Source organism: Eptesicus fuscus, chromosome 7, assembly GCF_027574615.1.
Source record: "Eptesicus fuscus isolate TK198812 chromosome 7, DD_ASM_mEF_20220401, whole genome shotgun sequence".
Taxonomy (NCBI): domain Eukaryota; kingdom Metazoa; phylum Chordata; class Mammalia; order Chiroptera; family Vespertilionidae; genus Eptesicus; species Eptesicus fuscus.
The window spans coordinates 87,512,596-87,539,629 of record NC_072479.1 but is presented as its reverse complement, the minus strand read 5'-3'; the positions used below and the strand labels follow the sequence as shown (position 1 = coordinate 87,539,629).

At 50.2% G+C, this 27,034-nt stretch overlaps 1 protein-coding gene across 1 annotated transcript in view; it reads left to right on the top strand.

Moving 5' to 3' along the window:
- The window catches only part of CD9 (CD9 molecule), a 32,890-nt gene that overhangs the window by 4,095 nt on the left and 1,761 nt on the right, over positions 1-27,034 (top strand). Inside the window, exons 2-7 of the mRNA XM_008144812.3 lie at positions 16,969-17,071; positions 23,484-23,581; positions 24,249-24,323; positions 25,873-25,971; positions 26,096-26,185; positions 26,861-26,944. Coding sequence (XP_008143034.1) covers positions 16,969-17,071; positions 23,484-23,581; positions 24,249-24,323; positions 25,873-25,971; positions 26,096-26,185; positions 26,861-26,944 — 549 coding nt within the window. The remainder of the gene's footprint in view (positions 1-16,968; positions 17,072-23,483; positions 23,582-24,248; positions 24,324-25,872; positions 25,972-26,095; positions 26,186-26,860; positions 26,945-27,034) is intronic.

Sequence of the window (27,034 nt, the reverse complement as noted above, 5' to 3'; positions counted from 1 at the left end):
TGGTGCCTGCCCCTTGTGGGAGGGGTGAAATAAGAGAATGTGTGTGATGCTCTTAGCACTGGAGGCAGAGTAAACTTCCTGTAGCTATTGTTGCTCACAGTGGAAAGTAGATCGAGGCGAAGGGGAAGGTGGGAGCAATTTCCTAAAAAAGTGTGGAAGAGCAGACCACAGGTTAGCCCCAAGCACACTCTCAATCCAATCCACACGCGTTCTGCCCGCTCTGGATTGGGTGCTGACTCCATTTCATGTGTGGCTATGCGTTTGGGGGGAGGTGGAGAGGTGGGGGTGGGTTTTATTTTCCCACTTCTGAAAATAAAACTGGAGGCAGAGACTCTGGGTCTGGGCAGGGTGTGGACTAGTGGGCTTGGGGGTGGCAAAGCCCCTCCCAACCAACCTGCTGCTTTTCCCAGAAACTGTGGCCTTCGTTGTTGGGCTGAACCAGCAGCTGGGGCGGTGAAGTGAAATGGCTTCCTGAGTTTGGCACCCGGACAGCCGAGCTCTGGAAAGCCGGCTGTGTTTGTACTGAGGCTGGCAGTTTGGGGGAGAGGTGAGGTGAGGCCAGGTGTCCGCATCTGCTAAGGAAAATCAGACTTCTCCCCAGCCCAGGGTCTTGATGAAGCTTCCCCGACTTTTTCACAATGCTTGTGAGCAACAAAGAATCCGACTCCTGATTTTTAGGGGGTTGGTGGGGAGGATTCCTCTACACATACACACTCTACCCCTTTCTTTTCCAAGTGGCCCATGGGCACCGGTCCAGACCTTACTCTTTTGTACTCAAAGGAAGCGGCCGCTATTTAAGACCCGAATTTGGAGCTGCCGTGTTGATAGCAGCCTTGTTGAGGGCCGCCCTAGCCAGAGCGCCTACTCTGCAGTGGACTCCTCTGCGGCCACAGACCACAGGTCAGCCTTCTCACGTCCTCCTGTGCGTGGAATGTGAGTCTTCCCTCTTCTACACAAAGCTGTGTGTCCAGGTTTGATTTGTCTCTTTGTTTTCCCGTCCCATTCCGTTTCACCAGGAGGCGTGGCTTTTGGAATGGGTCGCACAGTCTGGAACTTAATAATACCTTAGACTTACAAAAGCACCTTTTTTTCTAAAGAACACAAACCTTGACGGCCTTTCTCAGTGTGTCAGCTGGGAGGGTAAGGGACCCGGGATCATGGTTCCCGTGGCTTCTGCGGTCCTGTTGCCTGCGTGGTGGCTGCGTGTTCTAGATCTGCTTGCGATGACTTGGAGAGCAGAGCAGTTTCAGGAAGGTACATACAGGGTGTGCCCCCCGCCCCCCACATACACTAACAGCTGATAGCTCAATTTTGAAAATGAAATGTACTTTAATAAACACTGCCTTTATAATTATTCAAAGTGTGTGTATACATTTTTGGGGGGAACACCCTATATTTATGTTCTGTGTTCCTCCTCCCCCCCTCCCCCAGGTTGGGGTCAATGGGCCTTTATGCGGACCTGCCACAGGTCTTTTCAACCAAAGTCCTGCAGAAACGGTCTTTACCTCTCACAGAAGAGCGATGACTATTGTTTTGGGGTTTGGGAATCTGGGTAAGAGCCTATTGGGCCCATGTTCTCAGCTACCCAGAGCTGTCCTTTGCAACCGAGGGAACGCAGAAGACCAAAAGGGCTAATCTTAAGACACGTTTTAAATTTACGGTTTTGAAGTCTGACTGCAGATCACTTGCCTGTTTCATTCTGTGGAAAAAGTAATGCTGGTCCAGGGACATTTTCATTTTCCACCAAGTGATGGCATGCAGCTGTGGAAAGCAGCATCCTGTCTCCAGATGAGGTAATTTTATAATAATTACATCCATCCGGGTAATTCCTCTCCTCGCCCCAAAAATTACTTTGTTCTGGATAGTTGCTAAGTACTATATGCCGTCATCTACACTGGTGGATCTTAACCTTTTTAGGGAGTTCCATGCAATCAAGGGGACCTGCCTCCAGAAACATGTTATGTCCATTTTTATTTTATTTGCGTTTTCTCTGGAGGTTCATTCACCTCAGATTATGAACCCCCTATACTGGTTTTGCTCCCTTGGTTTCCAGACAACCCCAGCTCTGTCTTGAATCCCGTTTCTGCCATGAGAAGCGGGTTGCCTCACTGCTTCCTGGGGATTGCATGGGGGCATCATGGGAGGACTCTGAGAAAGGCATTAAGAGTCCTTAGTGCCCCTGGCGATCAAGGCCTCCCCACCCATCCTTGCTCTGACTCTCAGCTTAATCATTGCCCAAGGAGTGGCTTTGACTCTCGATTAATTTAACGAGTGTTTTGCATTTCTAGTCCACAAGAAGAATCCGTCTTTATGAGCTTCCAGCCAAGTCTTGCTTCTCGGGTTAGGGTTTCCCATAGCGTGGGTGATTTGTTTTGTTCGGGAGGAGTGGAGCTCTCTTTCCCTCCTCCTCCTTCCCACCAAATAGAGACCAGAAGTCTTCCCTGGCCTTGCCCCTGAGGACTTTGGGAAGGAAGAAGTGTCTCCAGGGGCTCGTTTGGGGACTTGGACTCCTGAGGAGATGACAGGGGCCAGATTTATTTGATTCCAGAGAGGTTGGAGGACTGTTGCCTTTGAGAAAAATCCGAAATCTGGGTTTTTAGGGTCCTTCTTGTTCAATCTTCTTGAGCAGCATTGTGCAGGGGAGCAGAAACAGTGTCTCTTGCTGGCTCTGTTAGGGAAGTCACCCTACAAAGCTTACCCAGTGTACATCGCGGTTCCAGTGAACCCCTCAGGCCCCGGTCGATGGCCCGTGACTTCTGCCAGGCCCCTGCCTCCAAGCTGCCTCAGGAGGCAGCCCCTTGCTTGTCCTCCAGTCTCACTTGCACGTCAGTGTCCAGGTGCAGAAACACAACACGTGGACCACAGCAGAAAAACCTTGATGGCGGGTTCAAAGTATGATAAAGTAAATCAGACCATTATCTTGAATTCAAAACACATTCCTATTGCATTTTAGTGTTAATTCATCTTTAAACCTACGTTGATTGATTGAATCAGTAGCGTGAAAAGTGATGAGATGGATTTATTAACACTTTAAATGAAAAGATGAGCAAAATCATTCTTAGTTGTGAACTCACTGCTTTTCAATACAAGTTTGATGTTTTTAAAAGATAGTTTTCTATAGATGAATGTATATCCCCAAAACGCATGTTAAATGCTAAAGCCCAGTGCAATGGTATTTGGAAGCGGGGCCTTGGGGAGGTGATTAGGCCTTGAGGATGGAACCCTCGTGAATAGGATAGGCACTTAAAGGAAGAGGCCCCAAAGAGCGCCCTCTTTCCTTCCGCCATGTGTGATTATAGCAAGAAGACCAGGAAGCAGTTCCTTACCTGACACCAAACCTGCTAGCACCTTGATCTTGGACGTCCCAGCCTCTAGAACTATGGAAAATAAATTATTGTTTGTAAGCCACCCAGTGTATGGTACTTCGTTATAGCAGCCCTAGTGGACCAACACGGAGTTATCTACAGGTTCAAATCAAACTCACATCTTCCCTTCTAGGTGAGCATTCACAGTGTGCCAGTTTTCACAGGCACCTTACATCAGTGCCCTCCTCTGGTTGGTGGCAAGCCCCCCTCACCCCCAGCAGCCCTGCTCCTGAGAAGTGCTGACCTCCTAGAGAAGAATGTGCACTCCACAGACAGGAAACCCTTCCCACTGAGTGTCTTCCTCCTGCTCACCCCAATGCAATGGAAACGATTTCCTCGTGACTTGGGGCTGTGGATTTCAATGTTCCACTCAAATGTCTTAAAGCTTCTTTTCTACAAGCTGGGGGCATGTACTCGGTACTCTGCCTTCCCCCTCTAATCAAATTATGGCCCCGACTCTAGACCAGAGAACCTCTGGTCTCCCACAGACCAGAAAACTCGTTTCAAATAGAAATTAAATTATCTCTAATATTTTAGAGATAAATTATTAGAGGTGATTTGGGGAGAGACCCTGAGTATTATAGGAAGCTGGCATTGTCCTTGTGATATAGGTGACTGCCAGGACACCGGGCACTGACCTTTGCCAGCAGGATGGTGCTGTGTGGAAAGGGCAGAGGCTCTGGGTCCCACTTTGGGGGTCATTCCTATAGAGGATACCGGGCAGTGGCCACTTGATGGACCACAGCCTCATCTGTGAACATGTTGGCCAGTGGGCACTACAACAGCATCTGCACTTGCCAGGCCTGCAGTGGTAGTGAAGCAAGGATAAGAAGAAAATGTGCCAAGTTACTCCAGAGAAGCTGTTGCCCAGACCAGTGCTTGTGTCCACGCTGACAATTCTGGCCAGCGCAGCAAGGGTGTGGCAAAGCTCTTGGGCCAGAGGCCAGCAACAGAAAGTGCAGGCTCACTCTCTAGATTCTGTCCATCTGCGGCTCCCCACCCCTCACCCCACCCCCCGGCTCAGATGGCACCTGCAGGCCACGTGGCCTTTGCAGGTGCCTTCCTGTTGGTGAGAAAGTAGAGCTCTCTGCTCATGTAGGTGGGCTGTCTTGGAGCCTTCAAGGATAGAAGATGGCACTTTTGATATGAGATCAGATGTGGCTGTGAGGGAGAAAGGACAAAAGTGAAAAAATCTGGCTCTGAAAATTCACCAAATGGTTCAAAAGACAAACAGGGGGAAATGAAAAATATATCTGTAATACTATCAACTATAAAAAATATATTTTAAAAAAGACAAAAATTTTACCAAAATGATTGAAAATTTGGGCTTTGCACTCAGACTATTTGGGGTTCAAGTTCTAATTCATCCACTTATTTGCCATGTGATCTCAGACAAGCTTCTTATGTGTTCAAGTTTTCTCATTTAAAAAGTGGAAGTTAATATTACCTACCTGATGGGTCTGTTGTGGAAATTACATAATACAAGAAGTGATTTGAGTGGTATATGGGACATAGCAAATATTGGGGTGCTTGCTATCTAATAATTAAGAGACCTAAAATGAAGGCAGGGATCGTGGCAGAGCAATAGGGCAGGTAATATATTAGACACAGCAGTTTGGGAACCTTGACTCTTGTCCCCTTACTGGCTTGCTACTCAGAATGTCCTATGATGGGGAGAAAGGGCCATTTGCCAACACTGCTGACCCATGCATCATATGGCATTGCTTGGAGTGTGTAAAAGAAGGGGCATCTTCCACCACTCAGGGCCATGCACGCAACCTAACCGGTTCCAGGGATGGAGTGAGAAGAGCTGGCTGGTCCATATGGCTAAAGTGCATAAGCAGGAGTGTGTGTGTGTGTGTGTGTGTGTGTGTGTGTGTGTGTGTGTGTGTGAGAGAGAGAGAGAGAGAGAGAGAGAGATTGCCAGACATTTTAGTGAAGCGAATGCAATGGAGAACAAATGAGTGGTGTTCTGGAATTTAAAGCAAAACTTCCCAAATAGTCCCCCACATCAGATAATTTTGGTTAAGATCAGAATGCCTGCTTTCAGCAGAAAATGGATCTATGGGCTGGCTAGTATATACTAATCGTCTGGCAAGCAGGCAGTGGAAACTTGAAATGAGATTTCTTGTTTAGAAAGAGGTTACCTTGGGCACAGGCCTTCCCTCCCAACCCCTCAGCCCCAAGCTACGTAACACCAGCACATCATATTAGGTGAAGTTTTCCTCCTCTCTTAGGCAGAATAGGAGCTCTGGTTTTTAAATGAGGCTCACTTTCTTCTTAGAATGGAGGATTTCTCAACACTTGAACTTACTCAGACCAGGTCGCTCCCTAATTTCTATAAAGTGTGCTGAGAAAAAGTTTGCAAGGCCCTTTATCCTCTGCCACACCCTGGAGGAGACCAGGCTACCTCCCTTTCACCAGGGATGAGACTCATGCGTGACAGAAGGAGAGCACTGACAGCTAAGTCGAGCACTGACAGCTAAGCACTGACCTGCTCTGTGTCCCTGGGCAAGTTACTTTACCTCTCTGAGCCCATTTTCCTCATCTCACACTGGGATGATCAGAACTGCCTTGAAGGGTATCAGGCTGTCCCACCAGCACTCTTAGGTTCCAAAGGGGTTGTCACAGCATTACAGTAGAACTCGTCTTCCAATATTCCTCTTCTCCTTGGGAAATCTCTCACTTGCCCCTACAGGGAATGTGCCCATTATCCCTGTACTAACCTGAGCCCAGGCTTAAACATTTAAACACAATTGCCCAAAAGAGCAAGGCATAGCGAGAGGATGGCACCCACAGTATAGCTATTGAGCCACCGTCACCCCTCCTCCACAAGGAGCCCCTAAATCAGGGGTCCTCAAACTTTTTAAACAGGGGGCCAGTTCACTGTCCCTCAGACCGTTGGAGGACCGGACTATAGTTTAAAAAAAAAAACTATAACAAATTCCTATGCACACTGCACATATCTTATTTTGAAGTGCAAAAACACCCGCCTGTGGCCCGCGGGCCATAGTTCGAGGACTGCTGCCCTAAGTGCATTAGAATCCCCAGAAATGGAGGTTGCAGGGCCAGGGACAGGCTGAGTATGTGCTTAGGATGCCAGCAATGCAGGCAAGCAAGCCCAAGGAATTGTGGGGTATGTAAGCACTTTTTTGAACTTGTATATACTAATTTTACATATTTTTTTTAATGTTGAGTTATCTCGGTGGTAGGGTAGGTGCCATAATCTCAAAGTCCAGGGCATTAATCTGGCCACAAAAAGCTGAAGTTGGCTTCCCCAAGGGAACTGGTTTCTGGCTTCTCATGTATGGTTGGGGGGTTTTTTTATTGTCCACTTCCCAGCCTGCCATGGTGTGTACAAGAGCAACATGTAGTACCACACACACACACACACACACACACACACACACACACGGTGATTGTTGGGGAGGGGGAAGTTGACTTGTTAGAAATGACGATTCCTGGCAGCAAAGTGGTGACTCTTTAAGCCTCACTTTCCTCACTGTACAATGAAAATAATAATACAACCAAAGTCTTAGGACCATCAGGAGGAATAGTGGGGTATTTAATGCAGAAGCCGACATATGAACAAGAGCCCATATGTCAGCTTCTGCAGCTGTTGTGGAGTTACTATTATAATATCTCTCACATTTGTTCAGAGATTGAGGTTGTCCTAAACCCGTGGTCGGGAAACTGCGGCTCACGAGCCACATGCAGCTCTTTGGCCCCTTGAGTGTGGCTCTTCCATAAAATACCACGGCCTGGGCAAGTCTATTTTGAAGAAGTGGCATTAGAAGAAGTTTAAATTTAAAAAATTTGGCTCTCAAAAGAAATTTCAATCATTGTACTGTTGATATTTGGCTCAGTTGACTAATGAGTTTGCCGACCACTGTCCTAAACGTTCACTGTCATCCATAGCTTATTGCTTCGGTTCTGTAAAGCTGCATCGCACAGGATTGCTGAAACTTCACAGCTAGGCTTCATCCCTTTCAGAAGATGAATTAGAGCCCCAGCTAGTGTTCTCAATGGTTAGAGCATCGAGCCATGCACCCAAGGGTCACTGGTCCAATTCCTGGTCAAGGGCTTGCACCTGGGTTGCCAGTTCAATCCTCCCACCCCCTTGTCAGGGCATGTGCAGGAGACAACCAATCCATGTGTCTCTCTCCCTCCCCCCGCCCTCAACCCTCTCTTCCACTCTCTCTAAAATAAATCAATGGAAAAATATCCTCCTGTGAGAATTACAAACAAAAAGATGAACTAGAGGACTTGTCTTTCTGACTGTCTACAAAATGCCCATTTCAGAGATTACCCCAGTCTGGAAACAATGGGTAAGGCGAGGTATCAAGTTTGTACTTTGCTGGAAATATCCCCATAAGACTGCCCAGTGGGTAGAAGCTCCCCTTTGGAATTGAATAAGAGGAGTCGAAAGAAGAAATCTATTCTGCTTCCAAACCAAGAAAAATGGTCTCAGCACCTTTCCTTCCATCCACTTATCTGGAACTTTCTTGACAACCTGAAGCAGGTCCTAGAGGGGGGACAGAGCCAGTCACCATGGGAAGAAAAGAGAGGAAGGGAGAGCTGGCCCTAACAGGTGCATTGTCCCTGGGACCCAATGACTGTGGGCTTGAGACCACCACCTCCCAGTCTCAACAGCAGGAGAGAGAGAAACCCAACGGAAAAGATGGTGGCCGGTGCCCTCCCTGCCCCTTGGCTTCCCCTCAGCTGGATGGACGCCCTGAACCTGAAACACCTCGCTGCAGTGGCAGATTAAGGTTTAGGTCATATGCCAAATTCAACATGTCCAGACCACCCTCTCATTTCTCAAGAAAAGTTCTTAGGAATTCCCATTCTTCCCCTCACTAGGTGGCACAGTGCAGGGAAGGGGGAGTGTTGTGACCTCTGCCTCCTGCTGGCTGGGTCTTTTTCAGCCAATTGTTGCTTAACCTCTCAGAGCCTGTTTCATCTAGAAAATAATGATGAGAGGATTACATGAGATAATATATGTAAATCACCTCCTATTACGTGGGACACACAGATGATAATTGCTACTATTATTATGTTGTTTATTTCCCTTTCCCTGGCCTCTGGAGGGGTTGCTAATGGACAGAAAAGCTTGCCAGAAGTCCGATTAACACTAAAGCGAAATAGCCTACAATGTCATTGCATTTCTTAAATTTTTCTTTTTTTTAGAATATTGGGTGGTTTGAGGAAGAGGCCCCTCCCATGCCTAGCCTGGCCTAGGGAGAACGCAGGCTGCAGAAGTCAGGGCAAAGTTTCTACCAAGGGTGTCCTGCTTCAGACACCTTGGCATCTGGGGAGGAGTGTTCACAGGACTGAACCTGTGTGCTGCATGCACTTTTGGAAGCCAAATGCAGGTTCTGACTTGAACCATTTACTATGACTTCCCAGGCTCAGTGGGTTCAAGGTAGAGTTGTCCAGCCAGTATCTGTCTTGCTTCCTCCCTGCTTAACTGTCCTGTATCCTCCCCCTTAACTGTCACCTGGCAGCAGTTCAGGGGGTCCTTAGGCTGAGTCCCCATGGCTTTACAGTACTAGGCAGGGCATCCGAGCCACACTCCAGATTCCACGGTGTAACGTGGAATGGTGAGATTCTGCTCCCTGCTGGGCTGAGCCTGTGAGCTCTCACTGACACAGGAACCTTGAGACCAGAGGAAGCTCATAGCCCTGCTCCAGGGCTGCCTGCCCTTCCACACTGGCCTCTGGGTTCAGAACCCCCAGAGAGAGCTTTTCCATGTCTTCCCGATTGTTCAGCATTTTGTATGAAGACCTGGAAGGGTGGTTGTCACACTTGAGCAAGCATCAGAATCATCTGGGGGCACTTGTTAAAACACAAATTGCTGGGCCCCACCCCACTCAACTTTCTCACTGAATAAGTCTGGGATGGGGACAGCGAATTTGCATGTCTGACAAGCTCCCAGATGCTACTGCAGCTGCAGCTGGAGACCACACGTGGAGGACCATTGGCCTAAGAAAAAGTTTCCCAGTGGCCTTTGAGGATACCAGCTTCTGTAGATTTGCACACTGCTCTAAGACGAGGAGCTCAGTAGAAGTCCCAAGAGCAGAAGTTGCCCTAGAGGGACGAAATGGCCCAGGAGGATCATACTCGGGGGGAGGGGAGGGCTTGTTCTCCAGAATGGTGATTTCTGGGGCTTTTCAACTCAGTAAAACTAAAGTTAGTGATGTTCTTGGTTGATATCTTCAAACTTTGCCGTGAATTAACAGTTTACTTGTGATCCTCAATGAAAGCAAATCGTGGCAGGTTTTGCTGCTGAATAGAGGGGAGCTTGGTTTGTGTGGTTGTTTTACTGTGTGGTGGGACTGGATAAGGGAGGACGCTGAGACTTCTGCTCCTGCCCGAGTGGCTTTGCCCTTCCAAAGACAACAGCTCCCGCCTTCACGGGGAGTTGGGGGAGGAGGATACAGGAGAGGATTAGAAGAGGTGGTGGGGCTTGGGCTTAGGCACTTGTTTGTTCTTGCTGGCAGTGCCGGGCCCAGCCTCCTGACAGTGAATCATCCCATCCAGGCTTGGCATTCAGTGGTGAGCCAGGGTTGCCATGGAGATGGGTGAGGCCCGGAGCCCGCAGGTCTGGGTGGCCTGACTTGTTTTTAACTGTTGAAGCCTGTGTGAACATAGAGGCCCTCGTCCCCACTGCCGAGGCCTGAAAGCATGACTGGTATTTTGGGCCCAGAATAGGCTGGTAGGGAAACTTGTTTCCTCAATATCCCGTCTCTTTGCTAACTTCTGGGCACCGTGGGCAACCATGCCAGGGGTCTCCTAAGTCCAGGACATTAACAAACAAACAAACCCAGGGCTGATACCTATCTTACTGAAGGGAGGAAGTAAAGAGGTAAAAGCCCTCCCTCTCTGTGATCTGCTCCTTTAGTAACTCCTTGCTGCAGAGTTAATTCACCCACAGAAGCAGCCTGTGATCCAAGGAAGGACAGAGGCCTCCAGTCTTAGCCAACAATCTCCCTTTGACCTTCCTTCCCCACTTTTCTTTGGCCGTTCCCATCTGATCCCAGCAGAGCTCCGGACACCGAGTATGGGTGTGAAGAAGGTAAATGTATCCACCTCCCCGCCACACCACACTCACGGGCTCTCACAGAAACCAGAAAATAGAACCCCAGTGTCCTAACTGCCTTGCTCCCGCCCAGCCACCTCCTCAGATCACAGGAGGACACTGACGTCCGCCAAGTGCCATGAATTGCCCCACTGTCGTCTCGTGTCTTTCTCAAGGGTCTTTGTGATTGTTGTCATTATCATCCCTCCCCCGCCCCCCCCCCAACCCGCCACAGAATCTGCCTGGCTACAGCACTTCACAGTTTTCAGACTTTTATATGCATTGCCTCATTTAATCCTCACCATCAGCCTAGCCCTAGGTCAAAGGCAGGACAGGCAGGTATCATACACATTTTTTTTTTCTAATAAATGAAGGCGCTAGGGTTCAAAGAAGCTAAGGAAAGTGTTTAGTGTCATATGGCTCCTAGTGGTAGTGCCAGAATCAGACTCAAGTCCCCGCCCTTTGACTCATCCAGCCCCTCTCAACCGTTGTGCAGCGAAGCCACATGAATTACCTGGGAACACAGACTCCCCTGGGATGAAGGCGAGGCAGGTGCATGTTTAGACAGAAAGCCTATGTAAGCCAGGCCCTGGGTGACACAGGCATGCAAGTGACCGGTAACAAGAGTCAAGGTCACCTGCCCCTTACTGAGAACTTTTGCAGCATCCCTTTGGCCACGGCCTCACCCAAGTCACCAAATAGTCCTGGCTGTTGCAGGAGGACAATGGGACATAAAAGAGAAAGTGCTCCCATCTTCCCAGACCCCGTCCTGTCACCACTGCCCACCTCCAGCCCTTCCCAAAGTGGCAGCTGTGACCACACGCCTGAGGCCGGCCTCACAGAGAAACCACTGTGGAGAACGAGCTGCGCTCCGCGTTCGGGCCTTTCTGAGACAGCTGGACAGAGAAAGTGTAAGGAGTATTTTGTCCTTTTAAAAAAAAAAACAAAACTGACCAGTCAGGTCATATTACAGAAGAAGGGACTAGAGGAAAGGGTGGGGTTGTCACCAAGACCACCCGGTCCATTTGCCACCAGAGGAATGTTCACTGAGGTGGGATTTGTCCCACAGGCAGATGTGTTTCTTTCCACCTGAGAGATGGGAAACAGGATCACCCTCCCCAAACCCCCGCCCTCCCCCCCAATACACACACACACACAGAAACATCCTCATCGTTAGCCAATTGCTCTTTCCTTCCTGTCCCCTCCTCATCTCTCTCCACGTTCACTGTAAGTGTTTCCGTCAATAGGGCGGCCTCTTCAGAAACGGCTCCTCGGGCTCTAACTGGAACCCGTTTTGCAGACTCTGGGGCGTGGGGTCCAGAGCAGCCAGATGCCCCTAAGCGGCATTACCCTGATTTGTTTTCAGCCTCCTTTGGAACTGGAGCTGGTTCCTTGGACTCCAGGTGGGCGTTTCAGTGTAAGATCTCTGGGCCTGTCCCTGTAGCGAGACTGGTGTGACTCACTGAGGTCCTGGTCTTCGTGTGGGTGTTTCAGCACAGTGTTTACGGTGGCAAGAGAGGAGACTGCTCCCTGTGGGCCCCGGCTTGGGGAAGTGCTGAGTTTCATGGCTCCTGACGCGGCCATAAGCCCCAGAGACAGGGTTACCTGTGTTGAGTGCTTGTAAAAAGTCAGAGTACGGCGGGGGCGGGGAGGACAGCAGTGCAAACTCTCATTTTCTAAAGACTTTATGTGGACTTGCCCCTAAATCTCACAGTGACATTCACCACATACCCTCATGGGTTTTTCTCAGGACTTTCTCTGGGCGAGTAATTGTTCTTGGTCGTTTCTGACTTTCCTTGTGAGATATTCGAAGGTGGGTCTGGATGAAAACTCAGATGGGAAAGGAGGCTTGCCAAGGGGAGAGGGCCAGGGGAGGAAATTCTGGTGGGTTTCAGAGATCCTCTTTCATTGAAGTAATCCTTCATTTGCGGAATAATTATTTACTAATGACTGTTTTGTCCGAAGTGTGAATGGGGCAGGGGAGCCTTGGAGATGAGTAAGAAGTGGCCCTGCCCTCAAGGAGCTAAGCTCTGGTTAGAGACCCAGATGAGAGGAAGGGAGGGTGTGAGGGTGTTGCAGAGAGCCAATGTGGAGCTCAAGGGATTGAGGACATCTTGGTGGGGGAACAGCAGGCCTAGGTGGCCAGGACCACATTCCAGGAGGAGGGACTTGCAGGAGCAGAGGCAAGAGCATACGAGACGTATCTGGGAAACGTTGAGTGCTCCCATGCACGGAGCAGGTGAGGAGGAGGAGGCGGCGAATGCTGTCATGCTGCTGGGAGATCAAACAATGTGAAGACGGGGCAAAAAGCCTTAAAAGTTGGCGACGACCTAAGCTGTCTGCAGCCTTTCGGAGTGAGATTGAAGGAAGAGAGGTTTTGTTTTCTGTGTGGTGTTTCAGGATAGACACACCTGCCCATGTGTGTTGGCAAAGGATGAAACAGTGGCAGAGACAGTGCAGAGGCAGGGAAGAGGTGGATTAATGGAGCAGGTTCTTGAAGGAGACGGGGAGCCTTGGGAGAGGCCCCACCTTCTTTATATTAGCTACACACACGTGTAGTTCCAGCATCCCCTCCACAATGCACGGGACAGTTGTCGGTCTCCTTCATCTCCTCTGGTCTATGCCAGTTTCTGTCTTTCCTTGTTTTTCATGACCTTGACTGTGTTGAGAAGTTCTGGTCAAGTCTTTTGTAGAATGCCCTCAGTTGGGTGTGTGTCTTGTTTTTCTCATGGCCCATCTTCTGGGAAGAAAAGAATTCTTTGAAGAAATGAAGACATTTCCAGTAGAACAATAGGGAGAAAAAAACACTACCCTTTTTCTCCCTGCACTATGAAATGGGTGAGACCATTTCTATCTAGCCCACAGGCAAAGGAGCTTTCCTCAGCAAAACCAGAACATTTCCCTTGGGCTGTAATTGGAAACGAGAGGTAACCAGGCAGGGCAAGGCATGGAGTAGAGGTGCTGGACTTTTTACTTCCATCCCCACTGGACCGGTTGGCGATCTTGGGCAGGTCTCTGTCCCCTTTCAAGAGCTCTATGAGCAGGAATTAGTCTAACTGAGCATCCGTATCAAACCTGCTCAGCTCAGATCCTACAAGGATGGGCAAGAGTAAAGTAGCAGCCTTGGCAACTATATGGCCAACATTCCTGCCATGTATCAGTTATTAACCTGGGAGGAAACAGTCAACTTTTTGGCCTCCCAGGCCCTGTTTTCTTATTTTATTGGAGTCCCTTACACATTGACTGGATGCCTCTTTTACAGGTCAAAGTTCTCTTTGATTCTTGATGGTCCCTTCCCATTTGGTTTCTTCTAGTGTTCAAGTAACAGGGGTGAGAGCCAGGTGGGGGGCTGGGGAGCCCCTCCGCGCCACACCAAGAAGTGAGTTCTCCTCAGAATACTCTGCACCCCTTAGGTAGTGCTGCCCCCACAACCATGTAATCCATTACTAGGGGGCACCAATTATACTCACTTCATGGCCTTGGGATCCCCCCCAGCCATTGTGACCCAGCCAAATGAAACAGTTTCTCCAATAGCATTACAGAAAATGGGGCCGCTAGTGGCTTACACAGCATCTCCTCAGGCCAATTAACTCAGTGGTACAACAAAAAAAATCAGCGGGCTCATTCCTCTGGTGAACCAAGTGCTCCCGGTCCTGCCGCTGACCTCCCTTCCCCCTCTCTTATGGTGAGGCTTTAGGAATGAGACTGCCATCTATTGCCGCTCCTTCCATTGCTCCAGAGCCAGCTGCTGCTTCCCCCATTCTGCGAGGTGTTCTGGATGGGGTCCAGACATGCAGGACTTGCGTTCCTGTATCTGGCCTTGTCTTTGACTAGGTGAGAACTGAAGTCTTTCCCCTGCTGGTTTCAGTTCTCCCGGGAAATGTCCTTCTTGCCATCTGTGCGTGTCGACCAGAGAAATGACTGGCCTTCTACAGATTGACTCGGGATCCTTGAAATTATGAAATGGGAGGGGCTTCACCCGTGGAGGTTTTGGAGGGAGCCCCATCATTATCCAAGCATGGCGTCACTCCCAAAGAGACCCAGCTCCTGCCCAGGAGAAGCTTCTGTGCACAGTGCAGCCTTCCATCACACCTTCGGTAGCTGCGTTCCTTTGGGTGGGATTGTTTTTATTTTCATGGTGACTGGCTGAAGAACTTTCCTGGCAGAGGAAGGGGTGGGGCGGTTGAGTAACTTTATCCACCAGAAGAATGAGATGGCTTGAAGATAATTCTTTGATAAGCGCAAGCCTAGAACAGAAAGGACAATAAGGGACACTACCTCTCGGCAACAGCAGCTCCAAGATGAGGGCGAGAGGGAGGACTGTGGCTAAGTGCTAACCAAAACCTGGAACAACCTCCGGCTGTGTGTGACGCTCCAGCCTACAGGCTTCTCAGGTTGATGCTTTTGTATCTGCAAGGAGGCCAGCAGCCTGTCTCCCATTTTCCAAGGGTCTGATTGGGCCTCCGTGTGTTGGGGTGGGGGAGCGGGAAAAGCATTGCCTTCTTTCTTTTTAACTCCCCAGGACCCAGAGGAGCTAGGCCAGGGCCTGCCCACCATGAAGTCAAGTGCGTGCTTATCCAGTACCCAGTATACTGGGGATGTCCTAGCTGGGCCCCACCTAACGGCATGTCCCTGCTCTAACGGAGAGAGACCCACGGAGCCATGTCCATTGTCTTTGGCCTAAGCCAGGAGATCCTCCTCACCTGCATGTCTTGTCTTAATTAGAGGGAAGACCTGCCACATTTGCTTGAACCTAAAGCTTTCTGGTTTGTTTTAACTCTAAATGTCCTGCTCCTTCAAGTCTGGCACCCATGAGTTTTTCTTTTCTGTACTGTCCTACCATGGACCATGTGGTGATGTGTCATTTTTACTGCTGTTTGGTGTTGCCTTCCCTAAGGTGAGGACTGGGAGGTTTGGGAAGATGCTGAGTGACTGTCCAAGGGGGTAGGAGTGTAGTTGTGGTGACCTGGATGCTGACAAAGTTGTTCTCACAGTCACTTCTAATACTTGTAATATATAGTCTCCTTTATTTGTTGACATACTTAAAAGCCAAGAAAGGGCCACCTTCCTTGTTTACAGGTGAGAGACTGAAGAGTAGAACTCTGAGCAGGGATTCCAGCCAGTCACTAGGGAAACACACCCAGGGCAGTGTACAGCACTGCGGGTGTAGGCAGGGTTTTCACTACTGCACACGGAGGGCTTGGGTCAGCCTTTCCACTGTTGCTGTCCTCTTCCACCCAACTGCCAAGTCATGGGGAAAAGGAGGAGAGCAAAAAAGGAAGGAAAGAGAGGCCTGTCCACACCACTGGGCTGTCTCAGCTCTCCGGGGGCAGAGAACCAAGGTTCCTGAAGAGCAGGGCTCTGACGTAGGGCGTCTCCGTTGAGAAGGGTGGGCCAGTGAAACCTGGTGCCTGGGCGTTGGCCCGGAGCCCACCCCCTCAGGCATCCAGCTGGCCACTACACTGCAGCCTGAGTCACTCCCCAGCAAGCCCTGGTACGAGCGTGAGAGACGGAGCTCAGCTGGCCCTGAGGGTGGGGAGCTGGCTTGGCAGGAGGCCACCTCCACAGGCATCTAGTTCAACAATGCCAGGCCAGGATTTGGCACCTTAGTTTGGCTCTTTATTGGGAAAGTCTGCCCATTACAGTCCAGTATCTCAACTTGCCCACCTATGAAATGGGATTTCCCTAAGATTGGAAGATTACTTGGAGGTTTCTCGTCTGATATTTGGAGGATCATTCCTAAGAAAGCAAGTCCCTAAAACCTAGAATTGGGCAAGTCAGCTTGTAAGGTTTCCCTGTGTGGAAAGGGAAAGGAGCAAATGTGGACGCTCTAGGAGGGACTCTGAGGTCTGATAGGAATCACAGCTGCCCTCATTGGTGCATGTGTGTGCCCTTTGACCAGCTTGTTTCTTGTTTTATTGTATGGTATATACACAGAGCAGTGCATAAAACATGCATGGCTTAAAGACTAACTATGAAGTGAATACCCATGTCACCATCACCCAAGTCAAAAGCTAGAATATTGCCAGTGCCCCAGACCCTGCCCCCAAGTGCTCTTCCCTGATGAGAACTCCTCCTTCCTACTACAGGTCACCACCGCTCGACTTTATAATAATCACTTCCCTTTTTTCCCTTTGTCATCTCTATACCCCCTAAACGGTAGAGTAATATTTAACTATATGGAATATATTGAATATATTCTTGGGGTTCTTCATTTGTTTAACATGGTGAGATGCACTATAGGATTGCGTATTGCTATAGTTCATTTTCGCAGCTGTATAATATTCCGTTGTTCATAAAGTAACCATTTTTGCTGTATTGCGAGTAGGTAATTATTTATTCCCAGCTTACTGATATTTTTAGCAAATGGATTGATCCCCTACTCCTAATCCTACACAGGCTGCTGCTACTACAGGTACATGGGTGAGGGGCAGAAATCAAGTGTGGTTCCACCTTCAGCACTCAGAGACCATGCTCTCCCTGGCAGCCAGAATTAATGCCAACACCCTGTATTTCTTGCAGCTTGCTGGGATTGCAGTCCTTGCCATTGGACTATGGCTCCGATTCGACCCTCAGACGAAGAGCATCTTTGAGCAAGAAAATAGTCATTCCAGCTTCTACACAGGTGAGCATGGGGAGACTTGGTGCTTCCTCCAGCTGCAGAGATGCCTTGTTGATCCAGGGGCTTGGCCTTGGGAAAGACGTTTGCTCTGGCCACATTGGTCCGTCATGTCCCTTGCAAGCCTTGCTTTGTGTAGTTATGCCCATGAATTTGCATTTGACTGATGTGGTTTCTTTTTTCATGCTGACTAAGTCTGGAGTTTCAGCTATTCTCTGTGAACTTGGCTCCACCAAAGTTGCTGCCACTCTTGGGGATTTAAGAACCTCTGTCCTGCCCTTGCCAGTGTGGCTAAGTGGTTAGAGCATCGACCTGCGCACTGAAGGATCGTGGTTTTGATTCCCAGTTGGGGCACATACCTGGGTTGCAGGTCGGGGCACATGTGGGAGGCAACCAATCGATGTGTCACTCTCACACTGATGTTTCTCTCCCCGACCCCCTTCTTCCCTCCCACTCTCTCTGAAAATCAGTGGAAAAAATATCCTCAAGTGAGGATTAACAACAAAACAGAAAGAACCTCTGTCCTGGACCCTGATCCCCTCTTCGTTTCATGTCTTCTCAGGCTTAATCATCTCCTCAATTCAAAAAGCTTTGTCCTGGGGAATCCACAGTGCCAGGCAAAGGAGAGGTGACTCCTCCCCAGTTGTTCAGAGAGGGGCTCTGAGACCCCAAAGACCTGCCTCCTGGATAATAACAGTCAAAATTAGTAAGAGGGAGTAGTAGAGACGCCGGCCCTCTGGACCCCTGGTGCTGGTGTAAAGGCCAAGCATTCCTACTTTAGGGAATAGGTTTCCAATTTCAGTAAGAATTGACTTAACAGGTTTCTTTGTACCCACAGGCTCCGTGGCATTTTTTCTAGCAGCATTCTGTCACTTTTCGCTGCCGTATCGCCACGTAAATGCCTCTCTAAAATGAGTGGGAGGCCTGTCAAACGCAATTGCCCAGTTTCTGGGACAACACAGGCTCTGCCACTCTCCTTTCTGCCCGCTTTGGGAATAGGAAGCATTTCATTTGCGAGAAACAAAAGCAGCCCCTATTTTTAGGGTGGTGTTGTCACATCATCAGGCTCAAAGTATAAGTTTGGTCACTTCCTTCCCACCCACCAAAGAAGTTATTTTTAAGAAAAAAAAAAGATGAAGAAAACAGTCTGAAGAGACTTATCGCCCAGGCCTTCAGGAAGAGCGCGGTGGCTGCCAGCCTGCAGACCTCCTTCCCGCCTCCCGGAGGCCAGCCTGCGAGGCCAGCCTCGTGGTTCCAGGGCCCCGGGCTCTGTGGATGGTTTCCCAGCTTTTATTATTTTTTGCTGTTGTCGTTAGTTGGGGTTTTTTTAGGGTGTGCCTCCCTATCGTGAGAAAAAAAGTGAGAGGAAGGAAAGCACAATGCGCGTGTGCATTTTTAAACTGCGCGCAGAGTTTTAGGGAGCAGGTCTCCATAGTGCCCCGACTTGTTTTAGCAACTGCTTGCTTTTTGTGAGTCTGTGGCAGTCTAGAGGGGCGGGGCGGGGGCGGGGGCGGGGGCGGGGTGCTGGGGGAGACCAGGAGCACTCCTTTTCATGTCATGTCATGTCGCGTCACACCAGGCTGCTGGGAACCCTCTGCAGCGAGAGGGGAGAGCAGATTTGCTGGAGGAATGTGAGGCGGGGGCAATCCCCAGGCACCTACCATAGTTCTCTGCAGGGGGCCTGGCTCCCACCCGCTCCCACCAACCCTTCTCTGTGTGTCCTTCACTGTCTCACGTGTGGTTATGTAATGTAATCCCGGGGGCTCTTTACCATACATGGAGTGATCCCCTAATGAAGAAACGGAGGCCTAGGGAGTTCAATAACCTGTCCGAGCGCCATACCCTCAAAAGGCAGGGCTAGGATTTGAACCCAGTCCTGTGAAAGTTGTTTCTTGTATTGCCTGTACTGGATTGTGGGGAGGCCTCCCCGATGTAGGAATGGAAAATATCTACACTGACCGGACATTCCCCAGGGGTGGGGGCAGGGTGGGGGCTCTTTTGGCTTTGGATTACGCCCAAATTGTCGTTGGAGGAGGGAAACCACAAGTATCGGTGGCCCTAGCCAGCAGATGACAGGTGGGCGAGTCGTGTAGAGTGTCAGGAGAGTGATGAGCGCACTGTCTGGGGAGCCAGGACCTGCCTCTGGGAACCTCACAGGTCATTGCAGGCCCTTCCCACCTCCCACCCCCCATGGCCGCTGGTCCTACCTTCAGTGACTAGGATAGGGATTGGAAGGCACAATCCCACAGAGACACAATGCATGTGTTTCTTCGCATTAACACAGCCTTAAGCTCTAACAGAGGAAATGGACCCTTTGCAACTGGACCCCCCGCCTGGGAAAGAGCTCAGCTTTGAAGACTACGTTCAGGTCGCAGAAGCTCAGGGAGCAAAGGATGATGCAAGTGACACTAGAGCATCAGTCAGCTGGGTGGCCACTTGGGTCTAGCCTGGCCCTGCCCTTCCCTGAGCGCTTTCTGAAATTCAGTCATTACGGTCCATGGGCAAAGAGCTAAGGAGGCTTTACACACTGGGTCCCCTTCCCACTTGGACTGTGACACCAGCCTTGGTATTGACCCATCGCCCTCTTCCAGCAGCGTGCCAGCTCCACCCCAGCCGCTACTCCCAGCATCAGGAGGTGACCATCCCTTGCCCAGGGGCACTGACCATCTGCAGGGCAATCCACAGGCCAGCCTGACCATGCAGCTGGCCCATCAGGAAACCTGAAGGACCACAGCTTTGAAAGCAGAGAAACAATGGATAGCCAGACAGAGAAGCAAGTGAAAAAGAAACGTTCCAACATTCAAAACAGGCCATAGTGAAGCAGAACAGCTGACAGGCAGCCTTATAAGGGCCTTGTCTGCTGTTCAGGCCCTGGGAGAGTCAGCCCGTCAGCAGTATTCGTGATCCCAGGCTGCAAACATGCTGGGGAACTTCATTTTCTTGGTCTCAGGCCAGCAGCCCTTCTTAACTCCTTGGTGTCCTCCCAGAGCATAGCCACTGAATGAGGGCATCTGGGGGGGGGGGGGGAGGGGTTGGTGAACCAGAGGCCGTGGACATGCACACTCTCAAGGACCGTTCCCCTTTTATGACACGGTGCCTGACACATTGCCTACACTCCGCTGACTTCCCCGTTTCCAGCTTATGATCTGCGGCAGCTTGTTTTGTTCTGTGTCTCTTCATCTTCCTGTCCTGGAACTGGCAGCGTCTACACACCCACACCTCTGGGAGGCAGAGACCTCTGTGCTTGGCAGATGGGGTTCGCAGTGGTGCTCATTAATGAAAACGGCCAGCAGTGGGATGGAGAGGGACCAAGAGAGCTGTTGGGGTTCCTGGGAACCCTGATTATGTTAATTGGTGATAATCACCTGTTCTAAGCAAGTGGAGGCCAGGAGCTCTGCTGGGTTTTGTTCTCCACACAAACAGGTGTGGTGAGTGCTTTTTTGCAAGAAGGGGTTGAGGTGGTGACAGGAGGCTGATGTGTCCTCTGTCCAGCCAACGCCGAGCCCTGATAAACAGGTGAAAAGACACCCTGGCATCTGCCACTGCTACACCAAGGGCTTTTTTTAAAAACTAGCTATAATGTCAGCCTGAAAAAAAAAGCAGAATAAACAGCCCTTGAGCAAACTAATACAGTAATCCTAGAGAAGGCTCTGTGACAAATAACTTTTTCCATGAGTCAGATGGAAAGCCCACATTCACTTGTTTTATAAAGGAGAACAGCTTTGTTATCTGCATGGCCAGCCCTTGCTAACGAGCTGGGGTGGAGGCTCAGAGGAGCTTAGCGAGGGGGATCCCTGCAGGGATGGCCCTTTTAACAGCAACCCACTCCCCCCGACTTCCAGGGAGGGCGCTTGCAGATGACCCATCTTATAGCTGCTGCTAAAATCCCCATAAACAGCTGCCGGGGAACTGGAGAGGGTGAAGCCGAGACACCCCAGATCTGCAGCTGCTTGAGCAAGATTTAAAGCCAACAGCACCCTTTGTCCTAAAGTCTTTGTCCGCTAAGCCCAAGAATGAATATTTCTTATTCTCCATTGGGAGAATATGCTTTCTTTCTCTCTAGCTATCTCTCTCTCTCTCTGCACTGGAAATACTTTTCCCTATCACAGCTCCCTAATGCTACTCACCCAACTCCCCGACTTCTGCCAGGGTCTCCAGGCCTACCAACTGGGATCTGGACTTAGAGAAAACATGTCTGTCTGTTCATTCCCACTCAACAGATTTCGTGTGTTTGTAAATCCTCTTGATCTCTTAATACCCCCTGTTTATTCAGTCCCTGTTATGGAGCTCAGAGAAGTGACTCATCCTCCTTGTCTTGTCCCGATAAGATGGGGAGAAGCTGAGGCCATGTCACTGCCTCGACGGACGCACGGGTGTCCTCATGTCAGAGCCCTCCTCCGCAGCGCCCGGGGCTTGGGCCCCGCAGTATGGGACTGCCCAGGAGGATGGGACTTGACTCAAGGACAAGCTGCATTTGTCCCCTTGCCCAGTCTGAGCCAGGCATGCACGGGAACAATACCCATATTCATACAGCAGAGGGGTTTGCCAGTAAACCCACGTGACTTGACATCACGACAGATGTGGGGCAAAGGGGGCAGAGACACAAATGCTCCCTTGTGTGCGTTGTGCTCGGCGCTGCCCGTGAGCTTCAGCTGCAGGCAGACTGCACGGTTTGTGGCCTGCAAAGCCTCGCCCTCGTACTAGGGGTCCAGATGTGGACCAGTGAAGTCACAGACACCTGCCCAGGGTTCTCACTGCAGTGTCCTGTTGTGTATTGTGTGGAAATATCATAGATTCTCTCCCTTTCAGCCCCTATTTCAAGAAAGTCGCCCTGCTCCCAGTTAGCAGGGAGGGATCAGCAAGTATGTAAAAATTCACCATTATGATTCGTAATTGTCACCCATCCTTTGCATTCTTAAGATTAACAGTAGCTGAAATTTGTTGTGCACACCTTGATGACATGTCTCTTAATTTTCATAACCACCTCGTGGTGGACCTTACCATTTCTGCTTTGCAGATAGAAAAGTGTTGCACAGAGAGATTAGGTGGCATTCCCAAGGGTCACAGTGCTGGCTCTCAAACCCAGACGTTCTGGGCTTCAGAGTTAGAAATGCTCCATGGGGCCCTAATCGGTTTGGCTCAGTGGATAGAGCGTCGGCCTGCCGACTGAAGGGTCCCAGGTTCGATTCCGGTCAAGGGCATGTACCTTGGTTGCGGGCATATCCCCAGTAGGGGGTGTGCAGTAGGCAGCTGATTGATGTTTCTCTCTCATCGATGTTTCTGACTCTATCCCTCTCCCTTCCTCTCTGTAAAAAAATCAATAAAAAATATTTTTTAAAAATAAAATAAAAAGAAATGCTCCATGGGGTCTGCTGAGGGAGCCTCAGAGGGGGGTGGTCTCTGCAGAACAGCTGTGACTTCTCCAGAATATAACTGCAACCTGGGCCCCTCTGGCATTCCCGGGGGGTGACTAGGGCTAGTATGCTCCACTGTCTCCCCGTCCCAGGAATATGCCTTTTGTTGGGCATAGTCAGAAATTGCAAAAGGCACTGCCCTTCTCATCGCCCCCTCTCCATTGGTCACTAAAATTGAAGGCTTAGGAAGCGTCACTCACACCCTACCTTTAACAAGAGGATCGAGCCTTTTCACCCTTAACCTAGAGTAACCGAATGGCAACCGCAAGATCGCTGTAGTGTGCTCTGAGGGCAGGATCTCTTTTAAATTTTCTAGCAGCCAATTTCTCATTTTACTGATAAGGAAGTTGAGACCAAGAGAGGGAACATGTCTTACCCATGATCACACAGAACTTAGTAGCAGAGTTAGGACCCAGTCAAGGGTCTCCTGACACCAGGCCTATCTTCTCTGCACTAGAGCAAGCTGCTCTACCTTTGCCAACATGTGCCCTTGGGTGTTACTAACTGTGCATGCCTCGCTGCCACCCACGGCAGGGCTGGCTGCCTCAGTGTGCACAGCCCCTTGCTGCTGGGAGCTTGCCCTGGCAGCCTCTTCTGCCAGGTAGAGGCTGGCAGGGGGCTCATCAGAGTCCCAGGAATTTACCCGGAGTTTGGGGGGGCGGGGGTCTGTCTTTGTTAGCGTAAGTGGATTCATCTAGCTGGAAACAGGTGACAGACTAGGCCAGTTTGTGTCCTTCGTAGAATCCGGGGCTCCCAGGGGTATTCTTTGTCCCAGTTAAGGGGTATAGGCACCTTCCAGGAAGGCTGAGGGTAAGGTAGGAGTGAGGACTTGATGCCATGGGGTCCTAGAAGAAAGACTGGTGGGAAGGAGGCTTGAGAGCAAAGGTGGAGGGTGACAAAGACATGGAGGGAGCACATCATAGAGAGGGAAAACGGAATCGCAGGAAACAGCTGGGCCTCCACGCTAATATCTCCATGTCTTGTCCTCTGTCCTCTCTCCTCAGGAGTCTATATTCTGATTGGAGCCGGCGCCCTCATGATGCTGGTGGGTTTCCTGGGCTGCTGTGGGGCTGTGCAAGAGTCCCAGTGCATGCTGGGATTGGTGAGTATCCTTTCTGTGTTCCCCACACCCACTCCAGGGCCCCCTGCCCCCGAGATCCCATAGAACAGATGGGATGGGATGAGGTGGGGTGAGATGGGGTGGGGTGGGATGGGGTGGAGCTGGGGGGGAGGGAGTAGGGTGAACAGGATACCCCAAGGGCATGAGCTGTCCTCAGCGCCCCCAGGTCCCTCCACTCAGGGCCCTACCCCAGCCTCTTGGCCAGGCAGCTGTCTTATCCTCTCCCCTGTGGTGGTGCCTCCCTCTCGTCCTCTCTGGAGTCTCTCTATCTTATCACTTTCCCTCAGGTGACTAAATGCCAGGACTTTGTTTTTCCTTTTTTCGAGGGCCACGTTTGCTTTCTTTCCCTGAATCCACAGGTACCTGTGCCTTCTCTTTTTTTCAAAAACTTGTTACAATTTTCCTCAAACTCCAGAGTGTTCTCACTTATTTCCTCAAATCTCAGTGGCTTTGCGCGTGAGCAGTGGTATTTTATCGTTGACTGGCTCCTAATTAACTCCTCAGGAGTACCAATGCTGGGGACCCCTGTGCCCAGGCCTTCCCTGCTGCAGCTTTCGCCCCTTGCTATTCTTCCTTGTTTGCCAGAATACCCTTTATCTTTCTGGTTGGCTAAGATTGTTCCTCACCCCACCCCCGTTTTACCTTCTAGTTCTTTGTCTTCCTCTTGGTGATATTTGCCCTTGAAATAGCTGCGGCCGTCTGGGGATATTCGCACAAAGATGAGGTGGGTACTTTCTGTAAGACCTCGGGGCCTCGGGTGGTTCGGGTTTGGGGTGAGGGGTGATGCGGGTGGAAGGGTGTCCGGGCTGCCCACCTTGGTCAGCTTTCATCGCGCCTCTTATTTCACCGCGTTCCCACATGCCCTCAGAACGTGAGCTTCCCCAGGGCAGGGAATGTGAGCGTTTATACTACCCTGGGTGGTACTGTGCCAACCACTTGCCTCCAGTTCCCCAAACAGTATTGGCACAGAGTAGATGTTCAGGAAATAGTCATTGGGCCCGTGTGTCTGTGCGTGTCTCACCCCTTGGCAGCCCTTCCCCAATTCTTCTGGAAAAGACAGCTTAGGGAAACACGGCTTTCTGGGCTGGGCGCCCTTGCTCCTTTACCTCGTCTGTAAATATGAGCCAAGCGCTGCACGAACTGTTGCTCTCCTTTTAAGGACCTTTGCCACCTAGTGTGGCAGACAGGCATGCATTTGATAAGTGTCACAGAAGTCACTCATATCCAAAAGTCCCATGGGATTTGAAAGGGTGGGGTAGGAAAGGGGGATCTCTGGCTTCCTGGAGAAGAGGGCATTGACCTAAACCTTGAATGAGAGAGAAGATTTCAGGAGGAACGTTGGTGGGAGACAGGGTACTTCCCAGCAAAGAAAGGGCCTGACACAGCTGAGCGTGGGCTCCTTAGGGAGACCAAAGCGTTTATGGGCCAGGATGGCCACATCAGAGCAATGTTTTAGGAAGGACTGTGTTGTCATGTTGAGCAGGAGGGAGAGAAGCAGAGAGACACTAGATGCGGGAACCCCGTTTTTAGAAAAGAAAAAAGAATGATTTTATTATTCAGATGATAGAAGCCACAGTCATGGAAATAGGAAGGGAAAGTGATGAAAAATACGGAAGGAGGAAGGCTGGATATTGATCAGTTTATTGATATTGTGGGTTTGGGGGGACCAAGAGACAGGCATCCATTAAGTTGGGACAAACCCAGTTACAGGAGGAGGATAACATCGCCTCTCTTTTATAATAGGTAATACTTATCCCAAATTTACTTTGTACCAGACACTGTGCTAGGAGCTTAACATGTAATGTCACATTGAAATTTTCACAGTAATCTCTCGGGTAGGGATTAATACAATCTCCATCCTAAAGATGCAGAAAGTGATGTACAGAGGGGCTTGGTTAATTTGCCAAAAGTCACACAGCCTCTGAGTGAAGAAAACAGGAAGACAGAAGCCTGAGGAACTAGCCAGATCAGGAGTTGTGTTTTGTTTAAGTTGAGGAGATAACACTTTGCTCATAGATAGAAGGGAAGGAGCTAAGTGGGACTGAAAGGACCAACCATAGGTGCAGGAGAAGGGGAAATGACAGGAGTGGAGTTCCTAGAGGATGTGGGAGGAGAGCGAGGGGTCCCAGAGATGGCACAGGGGGAGGGGGAATGGGGATGGGGGCAGTCGGCTCTGTAACATTTCCTGAGCACGGGAATTTGTTGGGTGAAGACGGAACAGGTGACATTTGTTCATTTGTTCTGCTGCTCTCTCGTCTATTGGTCCATCACAGGTGATTAAGGAACTCCAGGAATTTTACACGGACACCTACACCAAGCTGAGAAACAAGGACGAGCCCCAGCGGGAAACGCTGAAAGCCATCCACTACGCGGTATGTCGTCTTTGCATCCTCAGAGCATGTGCACACGGCATTTGCTGTCCCAGACCAGTGCGTCTCTATTTCAGTCACTTTTGTGTTTGTTTCTCTTACCCCACCCCTGCCCTTCTCTCTGCAGTTGAACTGCTGTGGTGTGGTTGGGGGAGTGGAACAATTCATCTCGGACATCTGCCCCAAAAAGGATATACTCGACACCATCACCGTGAAGGTAAACATGAAGAGCAAGATCTTTGTGCCCCTGCCCACTTGCTCTGGGCAAATCCCATAAGGGCACAAGTGAAATTTGCCCTCTCGTTCTGGAAGGACAGGCATCTAAGTGCTTCACAAATATGTCTTCCACCTGCAAGGTCCCAGGGTGGCCACCTCATTTCTCCCCTGCCTTGGCGCCTTCTGTGTCCCCAATGGCAGCAAAACAAAGGCCAGACCAGGGAAATAGCAAAGTGTTTCTAGCTGCCTGCAATGATTTGGCACCTGGAACTGCCCATTGCTGCCCCATGTTCTGCCTCCCCCAGCACTCAAGGCATCAGGGACAGGTGTGCTCTGAGTCCTGGACATCTGCTTTGTAGACTTGTAAATGGCTCAAGATTGTAAACTAGAGCTAATGTCCAAACTCCAGAAGAATAAGATGTAACCCAGATGAGAAACGGACCCACAGCAGGGGCTTACCCCTCTTGTTTCTATGAATTCTTATCCAAATATGTGGCACCCATCTCCTATTCCTCTCTTGGTTCTCCTTTCTATCCACCAACCAAGATACCTGAACACTCCTGTCCCCTCCCTTCTCTGGAACCACCAATGCTCTGGGTGTGAAGCGGGTACTGTGGGAGGAAGGAGGTGTGAGCAGGGATCGTGTGTGACCAGGTTCTTGGTTTGCCCCCCTAAGTCCTGCCCTGAGGCCATCAAAGAGGTCTTCCACAACAAGTTCCACATCATCGGCGCCGTGGGCATCGGGATCGCCGTGGTGATGGTGAGTGTCCTGGACATTGCGGGGGGGGGGGGGGGAGATAGGAGGGGGTCTTCTTAGTAGTTAACATTGATGAAGTGCATGCTCTGGCCA